The sequence below is a fragment of the Sceloporus occidentalis genome, unplaced genomic scaffold (genome assembly GCF_023333645.1).
Source record: "Sceloporus occidentalis isolate IW3139 unplaced genomic scaffold, rSceOcc1.0.p SCAF_311, whole genome shotgun sequence".
Classification (NCBI taxonomy): Eukaryota; Metazoa; Chordata; class Lepidosauria; order Squamata; family Phrynosomatidae; genus Sceloporus; species Sceloporus occidentalis.
Window position 1 is genome coordinate 89,916 of NW_028317291.1, and position 19,275 is coordinate 109,190.

At 39.8% G+C, this 19,275-nt stretch overlaps 1 protein-coding gene across 1 annotated transcript in view; it reads right to left on the bottom strand.

Moving 5' to 3' along the window:
- The window catches only part of LOC149274905 (putative elongator complex protein 1), a 76,083-nt gene that overhangs the window by 18,827 nt on the left and 37,981 nt on the right, over window positions 1–19,275 (bottom strand). The window contains exons 13-21 of the mRNA XM_089505101.1: window positions 12,956–13,117; window positions 11,436–11,542; window positions 10,827–10,930; window positions 10,518–10,571; window positions 10,312–10,417; window positions 7,403–7,518; window positions 3,479–3,552; window positions 1,253–1,331; window positions 1,082–1,161 (exon numbers count right to left, since the gene is read on the bottom strand). Coding sequence (XP_089361227.1) covers window positions 1,082–1,161; window positions 1,253–1,331; window positions 3,479–3,552; window positions 7,403–7,518; window positions 10,312–10,417; window positions 10,518–10,571; window positions 10,827–10,930; window positions 11,436–11,542; window positions 12,956–13,117 — 882 coding nt within the window. The remainder of the gene's footprint in view (window positions 1–1,081; window positions 1,162–1,252; window positions 1,332–3,478; window positions 3,553–7,402; window positions 7,519–10,311; window positions 10,418–10,517; window positions 10,572–10,826; window positions 10,931–11,435; window positions 11,543–12,955; window positions 13,118–19,275) is intronic.

A 19,275-nucleotide genomic window follows, 5' to 3' on the forward strand; every position in this document is an offset into this window, starting at 1 on the left:
AATAAGAGAAAATGTAACATTTACTTAGGTCACATCCTGCTATGAATGTTAACTGGAGACATGGCCATCTAACATGGGGCAATGCTGGGGGTACCAAAGCAGCTGCCCCTTGAGCATAGAGTTGCTATCCAGCCGTTTTAACAGAACAGCCAAGTAGCATAGTAGCATAAAAAGTTAGAGAGAGAGAAAAGAAAGAAGGTTAAGAGATAAAATAAGTAGAGACAATAGAAAGAAAGGGAAAAAGAGGCAAAGAGAGAAAGAAAAAAAATGAATATATGACAGGGACAGAGAAAAACAAGAATGAGGAAAAATAGAGAAAAAGAAGAGGAAACAAAACAGAGGGGGGGAATGAAAGAAGGAAAGTAAAGATAGGTGTGAGGTCTGATGGTCGTTAGGGGAGCCTATTTTATTGGACATTAAGAGTGCAAAAGTATGAGTAAGTGTGAGGGAGTGACTGTGAGTAAGGGTTAGAGTATGAGAGCATGAGTAATGGTGTCAAAGCGTGAGTGTGATTAACCCTTTCAAGTCCTCTTAGGATGTACCTGTACATTCTTAAAACTTGTAGCAAGAAGCCCATTAGAAGGTATCTCCCTGCCCATATATAGATGCCCCTTAGTCCTTTGACCTGGGAGAAGAGCTATCAGTGCAAGTGAATTTCCCATTGCAACATAAATTTACATTTACTAGGTAGGGAGTCATCTCAGGAAAGTGAACCCCTGGTGGCTCCCCAAAGCTTTTTAATAATGAAAAGATGTGGTGCTGCCAATCTTCCTTTCAGTTTAGAACAGGAGAGGACTTTGCTGGATAATCTGCAATGTTTGTGGTTTATCTTAGGTATTTTTAGAACCTTAAATAGAAGTTGGTGGCAGCAAGTAAAGCTTTGGGGTCATGGGGAGAATAGGTTTGGGCTTAAACTGTAGTTACTCCGGGTTTTTCATTAGCCCTTTCACTCTCATATTGTCACAGTGAGAGCTGGCAGTTAGTGGTTTCCTGGGTGTCTCTGTGTCACCATCTATAAACGGCTACAGGGGGTACAGTAAAAGAGCAGAAAATCATTCAGTATTGAGTAAAATATACTTACTTTAGTTCGGTCAAAAACAAATTGATATAATTCACAGAGTCTATTTGTTTTATGAATAGGTCCACGTTCTCCAGAAAAACCTAAAAGGACATTAACATTTAAATAAATGTCTTAAAAACATTAAATGATAAATTGAAAGAAAAACAAATGGAAATAAATATTCAAATTTACCTTTGGGTTGTGGTCATAAATTAAATTGAGACTGATCCTGAGCTTCCTCATACATACAAATGCTTCTTTAAACATCAAGCTAAAACAAGACATTGTTGTATTTAGAAAATTAAAAATTATACATTTACATATTTACACACATATGGAAATAAATATGATTTTGCACAAATATGATTTTGCACAAATCATAATTTCTTCTATTTTGTTTATTTTTCACATTTAAATGTTTCAGATAATCCAAGCGGCACAGAGACATCTGCAGTGCAGGTAAGGGGGGCGGGATGCCGTCTATGAATGAGTATGCATGATTGAGGGAATGAATGAGAATATGTGAATGATTAGTATCTGTGAATGAGGGAATGAGAGTATATGTATGAATGTGTGTGATAGCATGAATGTGAAAGTCGCAGGGGGGGGGGCATGGCACAGGGAGGCTGTAAGTGATGCGCAGCTCCCATGCTGCAGGGCAACATTTTATCTGTACTGGCAGCATCAATACACAAGGGGTGCAGCTAGCCAGGTTTCAGCATTCATTGGCTGCTTGTGCAAGATAGGAGTGTGATTGCTATTTTAAATATATATGATTGCTAACAGCAATCCCACTCCTATTATGCCCAGGCATACCTAGATTCCAGCATGTACTGGGTGACTTGGCATGATAGGAGTGTGATTGCTGTTAGCAATCATATGAAAATAATATTTCATGTCTTTTTTAATTTATTTTTTATTTACCGTATTGGCTCGATTATAGGCCGCACCCTAAAAGTAAGGTGCTTTTTTAAAGAAAAATTTCGATTTTTAGAAGAAAAAAACCACATTAGTGGAATAGTAAAACAGTATTCTAACTAACACACTGAATTTTAACATGTTTGGTATCTATTATGCAGTTAGTCAACATATGTTACATAGAAACAGAAAACTAATAGCCATTTTTATGCACCTTACTTATAGATATGCTCCTCTGCTCCCAGATATGCCACTCTGCCCCCCAGATATGCTGCCACACAGTCCCCCCCCCTCCCCTAAATATGCTGCCACTCTGCTCCCTAGATATGCTCCCCCCCCCCCCTAGACTTACCATTGCAGACTCCCTTGTGTCTAGCGGGGCACATCTGCGCGATATGCGTACACAAATTCCAGTGCCGGCACCTCCGCCGTGAGACGGGCTGGCAAGGGAGATTGTTAAAGCACATCGCGTAGACGTTCACTGGCTGCGGCGCTGCGAGCGTAAACGACCTCCGCTGCCAGAACATCTGCACAATGTCCTTTAACAATCTCCCTTGCCAGCACTCCCCCTGTGGGAAGTGCTGGCAGGGGAGGCTGTCTCAGCGCGTTGCGCAGACATCCACGGCTGCCGGAGAGTAGGATCCAGGTCCCCTGCAGCGCTGCAGGGATCTGAATCCTAACCCTACTGCCTGCCCGGCGCCCCGAACTGCATGTCCCGGAGTAATGGATCCCGCTTCTGTGTCTGGAGGTCTGATAGGCGAATCTGGGTTTGGCAGTTGCTAGAACACCACCTATCAGAATGCATAATACCTACTGTAAAGTTTGGTGGAGGAAGGATAATGGTCTGAGGATGTCTCAGGGTTTGGGCTATGCACCTTAGTTCCAGTGAAGGAAAATATTCATGCTACATATTTGTGACACCGGTTCGGGGAAAGCTCTTTTCTATTCCAACATAACTGTGCCCTTGCACACAAAGCAGGGTTCATAAAGACTAGTTTGGTGTGGAAAAACTCGAGTTTGATATCAGTACCCAAGGTTTTGGAATTGGATGTTCAACAAGCTTGTATAGGTAAGATGATCAGGTGTCTGCATACTTTTTGTCATAACAATTACAAAAATAGAGGAAGGCATTTTTTTTATTTCAGGGACAGTGATCCATCAATAAATCAAATCAGAGCATCTCCTCTAGTTACCCATGGATTACTTGGTAACATATTAACCAGCAGGACTTAATTTCTGCTCATACTACAAAGTCAACCATGTCCTGTTGTGTTGCCACCATGCTAGTAATTAAATTGACTAGGTGTCTGGGTAAACAAAAAGGAAGTGTTCTGCTGTGGATTGAGAAGAGGTGTTAGAGTAGTATCCAGTGCAAATTTTAATGGCCCTTTAAATAACTTGTACCCATAATGAGCACACTACACACTAAAAACAAGACATTAAATAAGCATGTATCTAGATATTAGGCTGATTGAGTGACAGTGAATTGCGATCACTTACTTGTCAAGCCAATTGCGTATCTGGGCAAGAACTAGAGCTCTGTGGTGAATGGTCTCTAAGTTTCCACGTGGCATCTGTGAAAACACATTATTATTCATCCAACTGACAGTACATGTGGATTGTAGTAAAAAAGAAAGAACCAAAAACATTTTCAATTAAGGGGCATTTAACACTAGATGAGATTTTTCAGCAGAACTTGTATAGCATTTCTGATAGAGTTTTGTCTAAACAGTGAATGTCAACCAGGTTAAAAATCGCTACTGTTAGTTTTGCAGTATATTTGCAATATTTTCTTTTTAGGAGTATCTCTGAACTGAAACACTTAACCATGTGTGGAATTAAAGCACAATAAAAAAAAATGACGACCCTGATTATAATCTGAATATTAATTTAGGAAAAAAAGAAAAAGCCTGAGACGACCCTATAGGAAAAAAGTTTTACCAGTAAATGTTAATTCATGTAAACTATTATTTTTTTTAATAAAAGCTATGATTGAGAAAAATATTTTGGTTTTAATTCCTTTTATTTTTCAACCTGCCCCCCAGTTATGCATATCTGCCCCCAGGCTTGTCACTCTGCCCCATTAATGCCTTAAACCCCCTATATGCCACTGTGCCCCATGATATGCCTTTTAACCCTCTAAATGCCACTGTGCCCCATGATATGCCTTTTAACCCTCTATATGCCACTGTGCCCCATGATATGCCTTTTAACCCTCTATATGCCACTGTGCCCCATGATATGCCTTTTGACCCCCTATGTGCCACTCTGCCTCCAGACATGCCTTATACCCCTATATGCCACTCTGGCATTTAGGGGGTTAAAAGCCATATTATGGGGAAATATAGGGAGGTATTAGGCATTTTAGGAGGCAGAGTGGCGTATAGAGGGTTAAAAGCCATTTCTGGAGGCAGAGTGGCATTAAGGGGGTTAAAAGGCATTTCATTGAGCACTCTGCCTACAGAAATGCCTTATGCCCCCCATTTTAACACCCCCCACAAAAAAAAAAACCACACAACAAAAAAAAACAACTTACCGGTGCTTCTGACTCCCGGTGTGTTGTCCGCTGCAGCCTGAAGGAGGTGCGGTTAGCAGCGGGGGTTGTCTGCGTCCATCACGCAGACCTCCCCCGGCTGTCAGAGGCCAGGTTCCCCTCACCGGGGAATTCTCTCTGACAGCCGGGGAAGGTCTGCGCGATGGCTGCACCGGTAAGTTGAGGGGGGGAGACAGGAGGATCCAGGTCCCCTGCAGCGTTGCAGGGGATCTGGATCTTAGTCTCATGGTAAGGTGATCCCGATTATAAGACGAGGGGCATTTTTCTGAGTTTTTGCGCTGAAAAATACCTCGTCTTATAATCAAGCAAATACGGTATACTTTTTGCATTTGTCTCTATTAAAGGAATAGCCATGCCTATTTTTTCAAGGATCAGTGGAGCAAATATAATCGTGATAGACATTCAGATGCTAGCCACAAAAATCATAGCAACAACATACATAACGTATAATAACACCATACAGTACAAATTTGAGACGATCAACCAAGAACAAACAGCTGCTTCATAGCCTGTCCTATACGTTGTGTCCCAACTTGGCAGCAACTCAAGTTTTAGCTTTCTCATTCTATAGAAACCTTTATTTGACCCAGAATGCATGGCAAATTACTATCCAACCTTCCACTTTTTGGGAAAATTATTGAAAAAGTAGTGGCAACTCAACATCTCTCATCGACCAGCGCTAATCCGAGTGCTAAATGATCTCGTTATGACGTATGACGAGAGACAAAGGTGGTTATTCCATCCTAATCCTCCTGGATCTATCAGCTGCACTTGACACTTTTGACCATAGGATTTTGATACAGCCTTTACAGCACATCAGTGGTCTAGAAGGCACAGTCATTAACTGGCTTAAATCTTTCCTCGCTTTTAGATCACATAGAGTAACAGACAGATCAGGCTCAGTGGCCAGAGTTCTTGCTACTTGCTACCACTGGGGATATCATTAGGAGACATGGCCTAAGATACCATTGCCATGCAGATGACAAAACTACTTCTCATTTGCCCAATACAAAAGACCAAACATGCCTCATTAGTACGAAGCAACTGTCCTTTCTTGATAGAGTGTCTCCAATTTTCTTTGTATAATATATGTATAATATGAAATCCAGTACTGTGCAGAAGTTTTAGGCAGGTGTGCAAAAATATGGCATAACAATGCTTACAAAACTAAACATGTTAATAGTTTATTTTTATAATTTAACAAAATGCAACCCTCCCTTGCTGCACTATTGGTCCACGACCAGCTATTTTGCAGTTTTGGCTCTGATTGCTGGTTTACTGGTAATCCTGTCCTAGCTGCCATAGGCAGTTTCAGGGATAGGGAAAATGTTAACTTTGTGGGGACCAGCCCTGACCGTCCCCTGCGTCAAGGGGAGTGATCATGATTCAAGAATCAATATGATCCCCATATGACACCATATGATTGCAGTATTGCATAGATTAATGTTTGTCTCTTCAGCCCCCAAACGCTTGTGAAGACCCAGTCACAAATCAATACTGTGATCCTATGGAATCAATGAAAAAGTTACTTCCAGGTTAGTTGCCGTCAGTTAGGTCTGCAGTGCAAAGCATTTAAGTCTAGTAAAAAAAAAAACCTTAGTGTTATTTCTTTTCTTTCTTTCTTGAAAATATTGGTAAAAAACAAAATGTAGACATATCTTATGAATCTAAAATGCTCTTACACATATATTGCCTTTATGTTCCAAAGCTGGGAAGGTCTTTTTTACCTTAATCTAAAAATATAAAACTACCAGTATGTGTACTATACTGTTGTGTTAGAGTCAGTGTGTGTATTTTATATAAAATATACACACCAACTCTATACAGACATAGTACATAGTGTGTATATACACACACGTTTATTTTCCCCTACAGGTGGTATGTATCTTCCTCAACCTCAGAAGTTTGCACAGTGTGTTCTGATATTGTTCCAGCATAACTGTGCTCATGTTCACAAAGAAAGGTCCATAAAAACATGGCTGGATGAGTTTGACTAGCCTGCAAAGACCCCTGACTGTATTTTAATTTTTTTAACCCTACGTGACAATTGCTGTTTTAACATTTTTGTGGTGTTTGTGTTTAGCTATAATTTACTTATTTCTCATTTATTATACCCACATAAAATGTTTTTCTTTGGATCCCATTATCTTGCTCATATTATCTAATTTACTATAAAAGAATATACTTTGTCAGATTACCAAAAAAGGGCCTATGCAGTGATCAATGGTAAGGAAGCAGTTAAAACTCCATAGGATGTTCCTGATTGGATATTGCCATTGCAGCAACACCCCTCATTGATCACTTTTGAAGCTCTTTCCAGGAGAAGGGCAGCACCGTATTGAAAGACTGTATGTCTATCAAATATGGCAGTGCCCTGCTGTTGGAAAGAACATTTAAGAAGCAATCAACAATAGTTCCCTTCACTCAGCCCGTGTTGCTGAAATGCTTTGACATTGAGAAACGACAGCAACATCACCTGAGCGAAGGAAGCGATCATTGAAGCGCTTTCTAAGCTCGGTTAACTCTAAAGTCGTCAAGGGGTTAAATATCGGCTTCATTTTTAGCAAAAAAAAAGTCATACATGGGGATAGACTTGGCTATAAAGAAAGGATTAGCTATAGCTTGTTGATATCAATTAAGTTGTTTTTTTTCCTTTTTCTGCAGGATAGAATTTTATGGACTTGTGTCTTTTTTTCTCAACCTAAATCGGAATTTTATAATCTGGTGCTCCCTGGTACTCAATACATTACCAGCTGCTTGAAACAAGTGCAGCCTTCTCTATCTACATTAAAGTAAAATCTACAGTATGCTTCCTTGTGCAATATTATATTTATTTTAGAAATACAAGTTAGAAACTGTGAAAAAATTACCTGCAGGATTATTTTACTGTCCTGGGGAACCACAGTGACAAGCCTAGATCCTCTCTCAACTTTGCGAATGGTTTCATCATTTGGCTTAGGCATGCTATTCAGCTGAGCTTCCAATACTGTAAAATATTACAGGGAAATATTTCATAAGTACAGGAACAAACATTATTAGGTATAAAGTGTAATAGATAAAACACAGACAAGAAGTGACTTTTGTGCATTCATTATCGATACAAAACAGGAAATTAATCAAGTCAAATTACATTTAAATGTAAACTTCAATACTTCTTAGATGGGTTTGATCAATGTAAAGGAGTCAGTAAAGGTGCAGCAATATTCGAGAACAAAGACCTAATTAGGGTTGCAGATTCTAGCCTATTAACTTTCTCAATAAACACAGGAATGTTCACAATGTTTGGTGCAAATAGGTGTTTATGTAACCTATGGTTGCTTGTACAAAACAGCAACACATTGGAGAACTGTATAAAACCCTAATTTCACCTATAGTCTGTGCCTGATGCGTTGCTTGTTCTGTACCCAAGTTTCTGCTTCATCTTGTTACTAACCCTTGACTTGCTTGCCTGTGACCCTGACAAATGGATATACTATTTTCTGCTGACTGTCCTCAACATTGGTGTGGTTGACCAGACTGTTTTGACTTGGCATCACTAAAACTATTCATGTTTGTAACTACAGTCTGTATTCCACCACCAGTTGTCCAGACAACAACCAAGCCATACTACGGGGCCTTCATAGGTAGCCTAGCTGCTATCCTTAATTCTATAACATCTGGACTAAGTCTTCAGGATCTATACTATACGCATTGCCACAGCCTAAGTGGTGAAAAAGCAAGTCACCACTAGACTGTTGAGCAGTGTATAAAAAAAAAAAAAAAAAATTATCTGGCATGATTAACCACATTTTACTATCTGAAAATCTGATGGACTAATTCAGGGTGGCAGCTGTCAGGATAATGCTACCTACCGGAATGTATAGAGCCTATTGTGAAGTTTGGTGGAAGTGGGATAATGGTTTAAGGGTAATGTTAACGCTATATCATAAAGACACTAGGGCTGCAACTAATAATTATTTTCATAATCGATTAGTTGTCGAATCGTGTTAGCCGTAGAATTACAGGAGACAAGTGGAGTTTGAATGATGCCTTTATTGGTTAACTGAGTAAATATAGATTGCAAGCTTTCAAGACCTCTCAGGTCCCTTCATCATGCATGTTATACAAAAATGTGAAAAACCTCTCTAAGTATAAGTCAAATGACATGGTTAAGAATTGGAAGCAGATAACATCAAAATGTCGAAGGCAAGGTTCTTTGATCAGTCAATAGTGTTAAAATCAGAGGTGAATTGGAGTCATAAAACTAGGTGTCAGGAGGTATTCACACCTAATGGGGTCAGGTTGTGTGCCTGTCTAGTTTGTTAATCTACAAAGTGATAATGGGATACAAATTCCCTAATCCCGGTTGAGGCCAGCATTGAAAGAGTTAAATTTGAGTTTTAATTTAACCTCCGATATTTTTCTCTCCCCCTGAGTTTTGAACAAAAATGTTCTCCCACTGGGGTCTCTGCTCTCTTGTTGTTGATGCTGAATCTGTGTGAATTAAACCTTTTATGCAATGGCTGGCCTGTTCCACCCACATTTTTCAGAGCATTTGCTCTGGAAAAAACCCTCATCTTGTATTCGATAAAATCGATTCAACTAATCGATAATGAAATTCGTTGGCAACAATTTTCATTATCAATTATTATCGATTAGTTGTTGCAGCCCTAAAAGACACTTTAGACTATTGTATGTTTCCAACAAATTGATTAAGGCCATTTTCAGAACCAGTATTACTGTGCCCCTGTGCACAAAGCAAGGTCCATGAAGAGATGTTTTTTACAAATTTCAGGTGGCCTGCACAGAGTTACATAGGATTTCAAATGAAGTTAAGTCTTTAGGTATCATTACCTAAACTCCCTACAAGACATCAGACCGATATCTAAGCACTTAACTTCATGTGAAATTCTATGCACCTCCACTGAAATCCATCTGCACCTGATATCTAGGTTTATGTAATAAATGAGTTGGTGATGTTGCAGTTTGGCTGAGAAGGATGTCTGATCTAGGTCAGTAAAGTAACAAATTGGTCTGAGTTGCCAATGGTGAGGTTTGATATGCATGTTAGTGGTGTATGAGGCTTGCTGTGCCAGGGAGTATTGTGTAAAAGGAAAATCCAGGAACAGAATTTAGTGACCAATCAACCGGACATCTGGTCATTCTTTGCCAATGTCCTATTTTTGGGCAATCTTTGAACCCATCCTCCATGGGAATTTAAAATGCCAGTATTTTAAAATGAGACCCTCTACGTTTTTTTAAAAGGCACCACCATCTTGCAAGAGGAAAAACATCTCACAGTGGAGCTTGTAACCTCTTTCCAGGGCAGTCACAGCTTGTCCTGGGGTGGGTTTTCCTTGTCACTAAAGGTCTTGCTATCAAGGCATTTCAGCGACACCATTTAAGCTTAGAAGTTGACCATTGCCATATTATATATGACGGATGTTGACGTTTAGAGGAGGGGCAACACACCCGACACGATGTCAAGGTATTCCGCAACATCATTTGAGAGAAGAAAGCGATCATAGATCACTTTCTACACCCCTTTAAATTGATGACATGCCAGGCACATCAATTGTCATCAACGGGATGATTTTTTGTGACGCGCCTGTTACATCAATTGTCGTCAAGGGGTTAAAGAATCAAAACTAAATTTCTATTTAAACCATGAACAGAAGATGAGTAATCCTTACTGTAACTGCAGTACAAAACAATTTATATTGTCAGGCTCATAATAAGAATGATACCAATGGTTAAACGCAACCTAATATATAATTGTCATGCACAATGAATAACTTACCTGTTAATGTAGTGTCCTTCAGCGATATACATCTGCAAGTGTGGGAATGGGTTGTTAAAAGAAGAAAGTCACCATGTATTGCAAAAGAAGTGATATTAGTAGCCACCTGTTGAAGAAAAATACAAAATAAAATTATATATAGAATTTTTTTGCTGCCACTGCCATAGTTTTTCTAGATCTTAAAAGTGCAGTACAACTGAACTTACCTTCATATTGTTAATAAATAAGCAAGATCTATCTGTTAAACCCAATACAACCTCCTGCAGGAGTAAAAAAAATGAAAAAATTAAACGTACATATATGTATAAACTCTTCAAAACATTCATACGTACAAATTCACAACACGCTTAAAATGTCTACTAACTAGGCACTGGAGACATGCTCCGAGCTTATAATCTTTGATGATTACAACTAAATATAAAACTAATACAACACAATCATGTCCTTTGACATACTCAGGTGCATAGCTGTACAGTTGTTCCTACGTATACCTCTGAACAAGTAAAGTGAATTACCTCTTTGTCTACAGTTGCTAAAGCAATTTGTACACATGGTTGGAGAAATCTGATGCTGTGACCCATTACATCCGTCCAATGCTTCAAGGCAGGAGTGGGAGACTCTATTCGTAGAGACATGTCAAGTGATTTTCCATATAATGGAGTGGTGTAGTGTAGTAGGTATAAAAGAAACCAAAAACATAAAACAACAAGTTCCATATGTGACCAACACAAGGGATGCTTTATACATTGGAAGACAATTTCTTCATGCATACATAAGTAAACAGCATTAAAAGAATGAAATAATGGAAGTGCACACAAATATTTGGGCTTCCTGAATGACACAATTCTGAATGCACTATTTGTAAGAGTTCATATGCCTTCTCTGCCTCTGATTAGGCACTGTCAGTACTAAAATAAACATATCACCTAGTATTTATATAGCGCCTTTCTCCATCCCAAAGTACTTTTAACCACACCCTTTAGAATTAACTGAATCGGCAGCTGAATAATAGTTATCATTACTCAATAAATGGTATGCTTAAGGCCATGTTAGTCCCTTTCTCCAGTATCATGTGCATGACAATGAATTATTCAAGCTGAGAAATCAATGGAAACTGCACTCACCCCAAAGATACTTCCAGATCTGTCCATCTGCAGTCTGCAACGCACACGACCTTGTCTTCGAACTATAGCAGAGATTGGTAACGTTCCCTAGAACAGACACTTCCTGTCTGATTACAAAAGATATATATAAAAAAAAGTGTAAATTGTACAATTGTATTTTTGTTTTAACAGTAGTCAGGCATATTGGGTGTCAAAATATTGAACATAAACTACCATGACCAGTAATGCTAGATTCTTAAAGAAATAAGGGGTTAACAGTTGTCGATACACCTTCAAAAAAGTTTATAGTACTAATTATACCAAGAAAATATATACAATATGTGTGTATAAAATAGATAGCTTCATTAGTTACATATTCATTAAAATGCAAGCTAATAATGTAGTCCCCGGTTGGAGCTCTGTTTTTCCCCAATTGAGCTTGCAGAGACTTTCCACTCAGTCTTAAAGTGACTTTGCTTGCATACGCCAAGAGACAGCGAGACCCCCATCCACGTACTACATTATTAGCTAGCTTGCATTTTACGAAATTAGACTTTGTGAGTTTGCATTTTAATGAACAAGTACTTTAATAAGCTATTTTAATATTGTTCTTTTTTTATTGGGGTTGTTAGATTATAGCCGACACACCTTTGTCTATTCTATGATTTTAATGAATTTCATGTCCTCTAGTTCTATCCCTTCTCCTCCCTATTTTTACAGTCAGCATAAAATAATTCAGCTCCTAAAAACAAAAAGTTACGTTACCATGGCTCATGATATACACCCAATAATAACCCTAACAAAAGTATATATTTCTGTACAGACTACCCAGAGTATTTTATCAGGTGCATTTGGACACTTTCTGGCACTTTTTTCCACTTCCATGTTGCTTAGGTTTTTTCGCAGGGGTTATATGTTATGGCGGAGAAATCCAGCCAAATTTGGAATCTTGCATCACCAAATTACAGATTTTTTTTTTTAATTTGCAGTGCAAGAATTGATGCATTTGTGCCAATTCAAAATAGCCCCTTTTTTCATTGTGGCGCACAATAAAAAAATACTGGCAGAATGGGACAGTGTTACTGAAAGTTCTGCCCAATACCTTTTTCAGCAGAGGGCATCCATGTTGAGGCTTATGTTTAGCACCAGCAGGGGGGATTGTGCAAGAGGACAGAGGATCTATTTGTCTTACATACTTGGCATGGCATCCTCAAATGGGACATGTTAGAACTCCAAAAAAGTGTAAGTCTTCCCAGTTTTACAACTCTTGTACAGTGCATAAACTACTATTCAAAAGTTTGCCCTTTGTCTTTCCTACTGCCTGACATACAGTCTTCCCTTGAAAATAGATTTGAGACATTCTACTCTGGGGTGTAAATTTCAGGGAATAACACAGAAGTAGAAGAGAGAGACATAACACCTGCATGTTTAGTCATCGCAACATTTACATGACCTAGATTGGTTCTTGGGCAACATCTTTACAAAAAAACAAACTATATATTAACTGAAATGCAGACTGGATTTCACACAAATTACTATACCGTATATCAATATTCTGTCCATCTTCTTCTGAGATTGAGATATGGTGAATCAATGATTCAGAGGGCTTTTGCCCTTGACTAACAGCCAAAAATGTGTCCACTTGCACCCAGGAGAGATGGCGAAAATGTAGAGGTTTTGTGTTAAATAGAGGCACTTGCAATCTGAAAAATGTAAGGAAAATAATTACAAAGGATTCTTTTGTTTACTAGATAAGTTAAGTAGCTCTTATATACCATTACCATCGGTGTTTCCACATGACCATACATGCTTAATAATACTTTTGCATTATTGCCAAACTAACCCTGCAATAACATACATTTACACAGCTAAGAGATCATATTTCCCCTCAACAAAAAATTTGTGCCCCCCCATGTTTCTGATGAATTAGCCCTCTGTGAAAAAGGCTTGGACATCCCTGCCTTATGGTATCATGGCGACACCATGTTATCGGTTTATTTAATTTTTTTTTTTTTACTTTTTAAATTACATTTGTTTTTTTTATTTTATTTTACAGATCACATAAGTAAACTGGGCTCTATTGCTGTACCTGCAGTCAATCTACAGGGCGAGAAGTAAGGGAGCATTTAAGGAAGAGGATGTTGGCTCATATAAATCAGTGGTGCCCCATTTCTACAGGTGCAATGAACACAGGTTGGGAAGCCCTTATGACAGATCATGCGATAAATGGGAAATGGAATCAGGGAGATCAGAAGCATTCTTCCAGTTTCCTAAAACCAAGGGCAGTCTTTGCTGGCTCTTCTACACGACAGTAGAAGCTTGCTTAAAGCAGGGAGGCACAAGATCTTCCTCCATAAATTGGCCGGTAAAGCAACTCCTGGCAATTTCTGTTCCATGTATTAAAATGTGCAAGTTGAATCGAGGTTCTCATTTGCAAATGGATTGGGAACTCAGCAAGAAGACTTTCAGATTGTTCAGAAATGTGGAACTACTGTTAAAGACCTCATGGCAACAAAAGAAAACTTGAAGCTTCCACATTTTCAGTTCCCTACAAACATGAGACCTCCTTCTATCTTCAGGGAATGTATTTGTTCCCCTGCCTGAGGGCTTCCAAGTCGTGCTCCTGCCGTGTGCCCTGCCTGAGGGCTTCCAAGCCGTGCGCCCTGCCAGAGGGCTTCCAAGTTGTGCTCCTGCCGTGTGCCCTCCCAGAGGGCTTCCAAGTTGTGCTCCTGCCGTGTGCCCTGCCAAAGGGCATCCAGCTGTGCACCTACCTTTGCCTTGCTGGTGCGCTTCCAGTTTCCTACCTGTACTGAGCTTGTCACCTCAAGGTTATATCCTGCTTGTGCTAAGAACACCTATAGATGGCGCCGAAGAGAAAGACTAAGGCTAAAGCGGAGCACAGCCCTGTACTGGATACATCAGCCTAATTACAGCCATGCTCTGAACACAAACCTGGCCCTGCATCGAGACCCCTACCTGATCCGGCACCCAGTGCCCTTACAACATCCTTCTCAGACAAACAGGCAATCGTGCAGTGTCTAGCAAATGTGTGAAGACTTCACCAAGTAGCCAAATTGCAGGCCTGCTCTGTTGATATCACACACTTATCCACCCAGGAGGTAGACACAGAATGGGCTTTGATACTTGTGGGTGGAGTTTTATTAGCCAATAAATAAACAATACAAATGGTCAACCTGATCCATCTGGCTATTGTTCATTTAGAGATGCCCTGAGCCTTGTTGATTCCAGAAGAGGCTATGAACAGACAAGATGATTTCCTCCACTCTTTAGTACTCCCTAAATAGATAGTAATATATCTCTTAAGGTATATAATGATTGTCCCCGTGCAGTAGAAGAAGGAAAACAAATGTTGGAAGAATGTTTTCCTGTTCTTTGCGGAAAACAGTTTGTGCTTTGAGATTAAATTCTGGAGGCATTGAAAAAAAACAGTGTCTAGGGCAGGGGAAATCGCTGAAATAATTCCTTTATAGATAATACTTAAAGTTCACTAATCCTCCTTGCACAAGTGCCAAAGAGAGAAAGAGTGAGAACTAAGTGAGGTTTTAGTCTGACATGTGTCTTAGAAAAACACCTGAGGGTCTAGCCTGAAGCAAGTTCAAAGTCAAAGAGTGCAAAGAGCAGAGACCTGAACCTTCACAGTAGCTGGTTGTATCCCACAGTCAAATACATCCTGAAGGAAGTCAAGAATCGACGGATAATGACAAGCTGATGCCCAACACCAGGAACAAAAGCTTTTCCAGATCTTCAAGTATCTGAGAGAAGTCACTTACTTTCTGCTGAGAAGAAGAGCGTTTGAGACTGAAGGCACTGCACAAAATCAATCTCCAGGCCATGAGAAGAAATATTCCTAGGTTGGGATGGAATATGGGACCTGGAAATGGAGATCTTCCTTAGTCCCATTTGTTGATATAGGCCACGATTAATTGATCGTCTGATTTGGTCACGATATCTTTGTGGACTAGAGAAGTCACCCAATGATTAAGAGCTTTTTCACCAACATCTCATGGTGTCACGGACCGGGTGAACAGGTCTGATAGGAGCCCAGGTGCAGGGGATACAAGGGGCTCCGTCTGTACCCCACGATGCATAATGGCTTGGGGTTGTTTCAGATAGGCGCAGGAAATAAACCACAGACAGAATATGCAGTTAATATCTGTATTGCAGATGATGGTAAAACATATATATATGGAAAGTCTCTTGGCTGGAAGCCCGCTGGCGGGGCGCACGGCTAGTAGCCCACTGGATGGGGCGGGGCCACTCGGCTTGGGAGCCTGCTTGCGGGGCGCTGGCCGCAACCCAGGAACAGATCAGGTACGGGATCAAAACAGGTAGTCCAGAAACATTAATGTCAAGTCCCAGATTGAAGGGCTGGGCAGGTTTATAAAGGCTGTGTAATCCAGGAAATAAGGTGCACCTGGATATGGCAATCAGGTCTGAGTGCAGCAGAGTGACAAGGATGGCCACTAGTGGTTGGCAAAGAAAATGAGCAGCACAGAGTTTAAACAATTCCAGACAGGGAAGAGTGGAACGTTACACAGGGCAATTGGAAGGAAGCATTCTCTTGGTGACCAGTAGCCTTGGACATTTGTCTCGATAGACCTCCCCTTGACGTGAGCTGGACATGATTGTCTAAAGAAGAAACTTTTCAATTCCAACACTGAAGAAGGCTCCCTATATTGTCAGTAGGAAGAAACACTTTTCATGCATAAGAGTTCAATATTAGACCCAGAAAGCTGGTTCGACGTCATAATAGGAAATGGGATTTCTCCAGGTTTAAAATCCAGCCTACGCATTAAGGACCTCTAACCATTTTATTTTTAAATATATAAAAAAAAAAAAAAAATTACATCCCATTGCACTAGCATAACATTCTACAAAAAATGTACACCTTATAGCATGTTCCCTGGTGCTGGGAAAGTATGGAAAATCTATATAAATTAGGTATTTCTGAAATCAGGACACCTGAATTGATAAACTTGGAGGGGATTTTCCATCACTTTACTTAATTTGTTAATTTGAGAGGATTTTCTTCAAATTTTCGTTAGTTTTTACTCAATCTCTCATTCTAAATTTTCAGCTAATCATCCAACTATGGTATCAAAAGAAATCCCTATCTCTCCTTGAAAAAAACAATATATAGTTTACATGAGTACACTATTCACAGGAAAGGAGAATAATCGCTGAACCGACATAGCACAAAAATGGCAAAATTGCTCCGGGATTTGAGGTACCAAAAACCCCTGGGATTGAAGGGGTAAATGACGGACACAACCAGTGGGCAATAGTCCTATTAGAGGCCTCATCAGGTCCCCGAAAAACAGAGAATCTATCCTATGGAAATTATCAGTTACCATAAAAACATAATCCCTAACCACAGCTGGAGTGATGCAAAGCACACTGCTACTTGACTCTGGAGCAGCGGAAACGGGCTGTCTGGAAAGATTTACATTTCCTTATCTGATGGATGATTCTGGGTTTGGCGGAATGCATATAGCCTACTAAAAAGAGCCCCACACCAATATTCACCAAACTTTAAAGGTTTGAGCGAGGGTACCAAGTTCGTGAAGGGTAATGTTAATGCTACAGCACACAAAATATGTTCAAGACTAACATATGCTTCACACTAGAGGACTGCATTGGGAGGCGGGTCCCGTGGGCGGTCTTGCTGGGGCTGCGGGCGGTCAGGCACTGTCCCTGCGGGTCCCGGTAATCCTGTGCAGTCCCGCAAGGCTGCCTTCTCGCTGCTCCCTTACAGTGTCTCCTATCTTGCTCCGCCCAGGAACAAAACTGAGTCACGTGATGTGATGTCACTTCCTGTGACTCCGCCTTGTTCCTGGGCGGAGCAAGAGAAGAGACGCTGTGAGGGAACAGCTCGAGGGCAGCCTTGCGGGACTGCGCGGGAAATCAGGTAAGGAGGCGGGCGTGATTGGCCACAAATGTGGCGGGAGCGAGTGGAACACCCACATTGCGGGAGCGGGATTAAAAACAGCGGGAGCGGGATTAAAAAAGCCGTCCTGCGCAGGGCTCTACTTCACACTCCTGTTTCAACATGGTTTCTTGTCCAATTTTAACTCAATTCTCTTTTGGCGAAATGCACACATTCCCACAGACACATTACAAAATCCTGTGGAAACCTTTCACAGAAAAGTAAAGTAGCTGCAAAAAGGAGGGCAACTACATATTACTGCCCACGGTGTGGACAATGTGTGTGAAAAACACCACCTCAAATTTTGACAAAGGCTGGTGGTAAAATAAGTGGATGGAAATGGTTAAAATACCAGCATTTGAAATACCCATCGTGCTGCTATTTGACACTGACTTATACCAGGAGCTGTCATTTTATACCTGAAATGATGTCCCAAATAGCACATGGGGCAGAATGACCAGATTTGAAATAAATAAATAAAATAAGATAAAATGGGGTTTTGAAATAGCAAAAACACTACTTGTACTTATTGCCCTATAATTCGCAAAGAAAAGCAAACATCAAAACACTGGGTATTTCTAAACTCAGGACAAATAGTAGAACCTATTTACCAGGTTTTTTATTGGCTTTTATAGATGAGTAAAAGTTTTTTTACTTTTTTTTTTTTTTAATAGTAAATTGTATGATACAAATAAAATAATGGCATTTAAAAAATATAACTTGTATGGGCACAGTAAATGAGAAAGAAGGAAATTACAGCTAAACAATAACACTGAAGAAATGGTAAAATAGCCATTGTCACGAATGGGTTAATGAGAAATCTTGTGATTATTAAAGTTAATAGAGGCGGTAACTAAGAGGACATGCGGAAAAAAGACAAAATCACGATGGCACCCGCAAAAGTGGAGCGAGCAACTTCATTTGAACAAATTTCGACAAGGGTGATGATGTGAATCTAGTGTGGAAAGTTCAAATCTATAGCAGAGAAAAAAAATTTTTTATTGAAGTCAAGAATTCCTTAAAAAAACCTAGGAGTCACAGATCATGTGACCTACGGAACAGGAGCTCATTATAAAGTTGTAGCATTTGTGTAAATTTAAGTTTTTTCGGTGTAGCAACACAAAAGTTAAAGCCACCTAATAAAGGCATAAGAGATGAGCACCCACAGCGAAGGTGGCATTTAATCAGGAATCCTTCTCTGGATTTTTGCCTTTAACAAACCCCCCCCCCACCCCCAATTTACTTTCCTTTCTGCCTCTTGTGGTCTTTTGTCATTCTGTTCTTTTCTTTCATTTAACTATTTTTTCTCCTCATCTTCTTTCCCTTTTTTTTTTTTTCCATGTATCTTTCCTGCCTTCTGCATTTTTTCATCCTCTTTGTACCTTCTATCAACAATTGTGTGAAAAAGAAAGTACACTCTCTTTGAATTATATGGTTTTGCATATCAGGACATAATCATCTGTTCCTTAGCGGGTCTAAAAATTTGGTAAATACAATCTCAGGTTATAATAAAGCCAAAACGAAGAAGCCATGTGTTAAAATCTAATTACATCTTATGATTCAATAGCTTGTAGAACCACACTTAGCAGCAATAACTTGAATTGTTTTCTGTATGACTATCAGTCTCTCATATCAACATAGAGTAAATTTGTCCCACACTTCTATGCAACATTGGTTCAGTTATTTAAAGTTTGCGTGCATTTGTTTATGTACAGTCCTCTTAAGGTCCTGCCACATCATTTCAATCGGGTTGGGGTCTGGACATTGACTGGGCCATTGCAACATCTTGATTATTTTCTTTTTTAGCCATTCGGTTGTAGTTGCTGGTGTGCTTGGAATCATTTTCCCGTTGTATGACCCAATTTCGGTCAAGCTTTAGCTGTCAAACAGATGGCCTCGCATTTGACTCTAGAA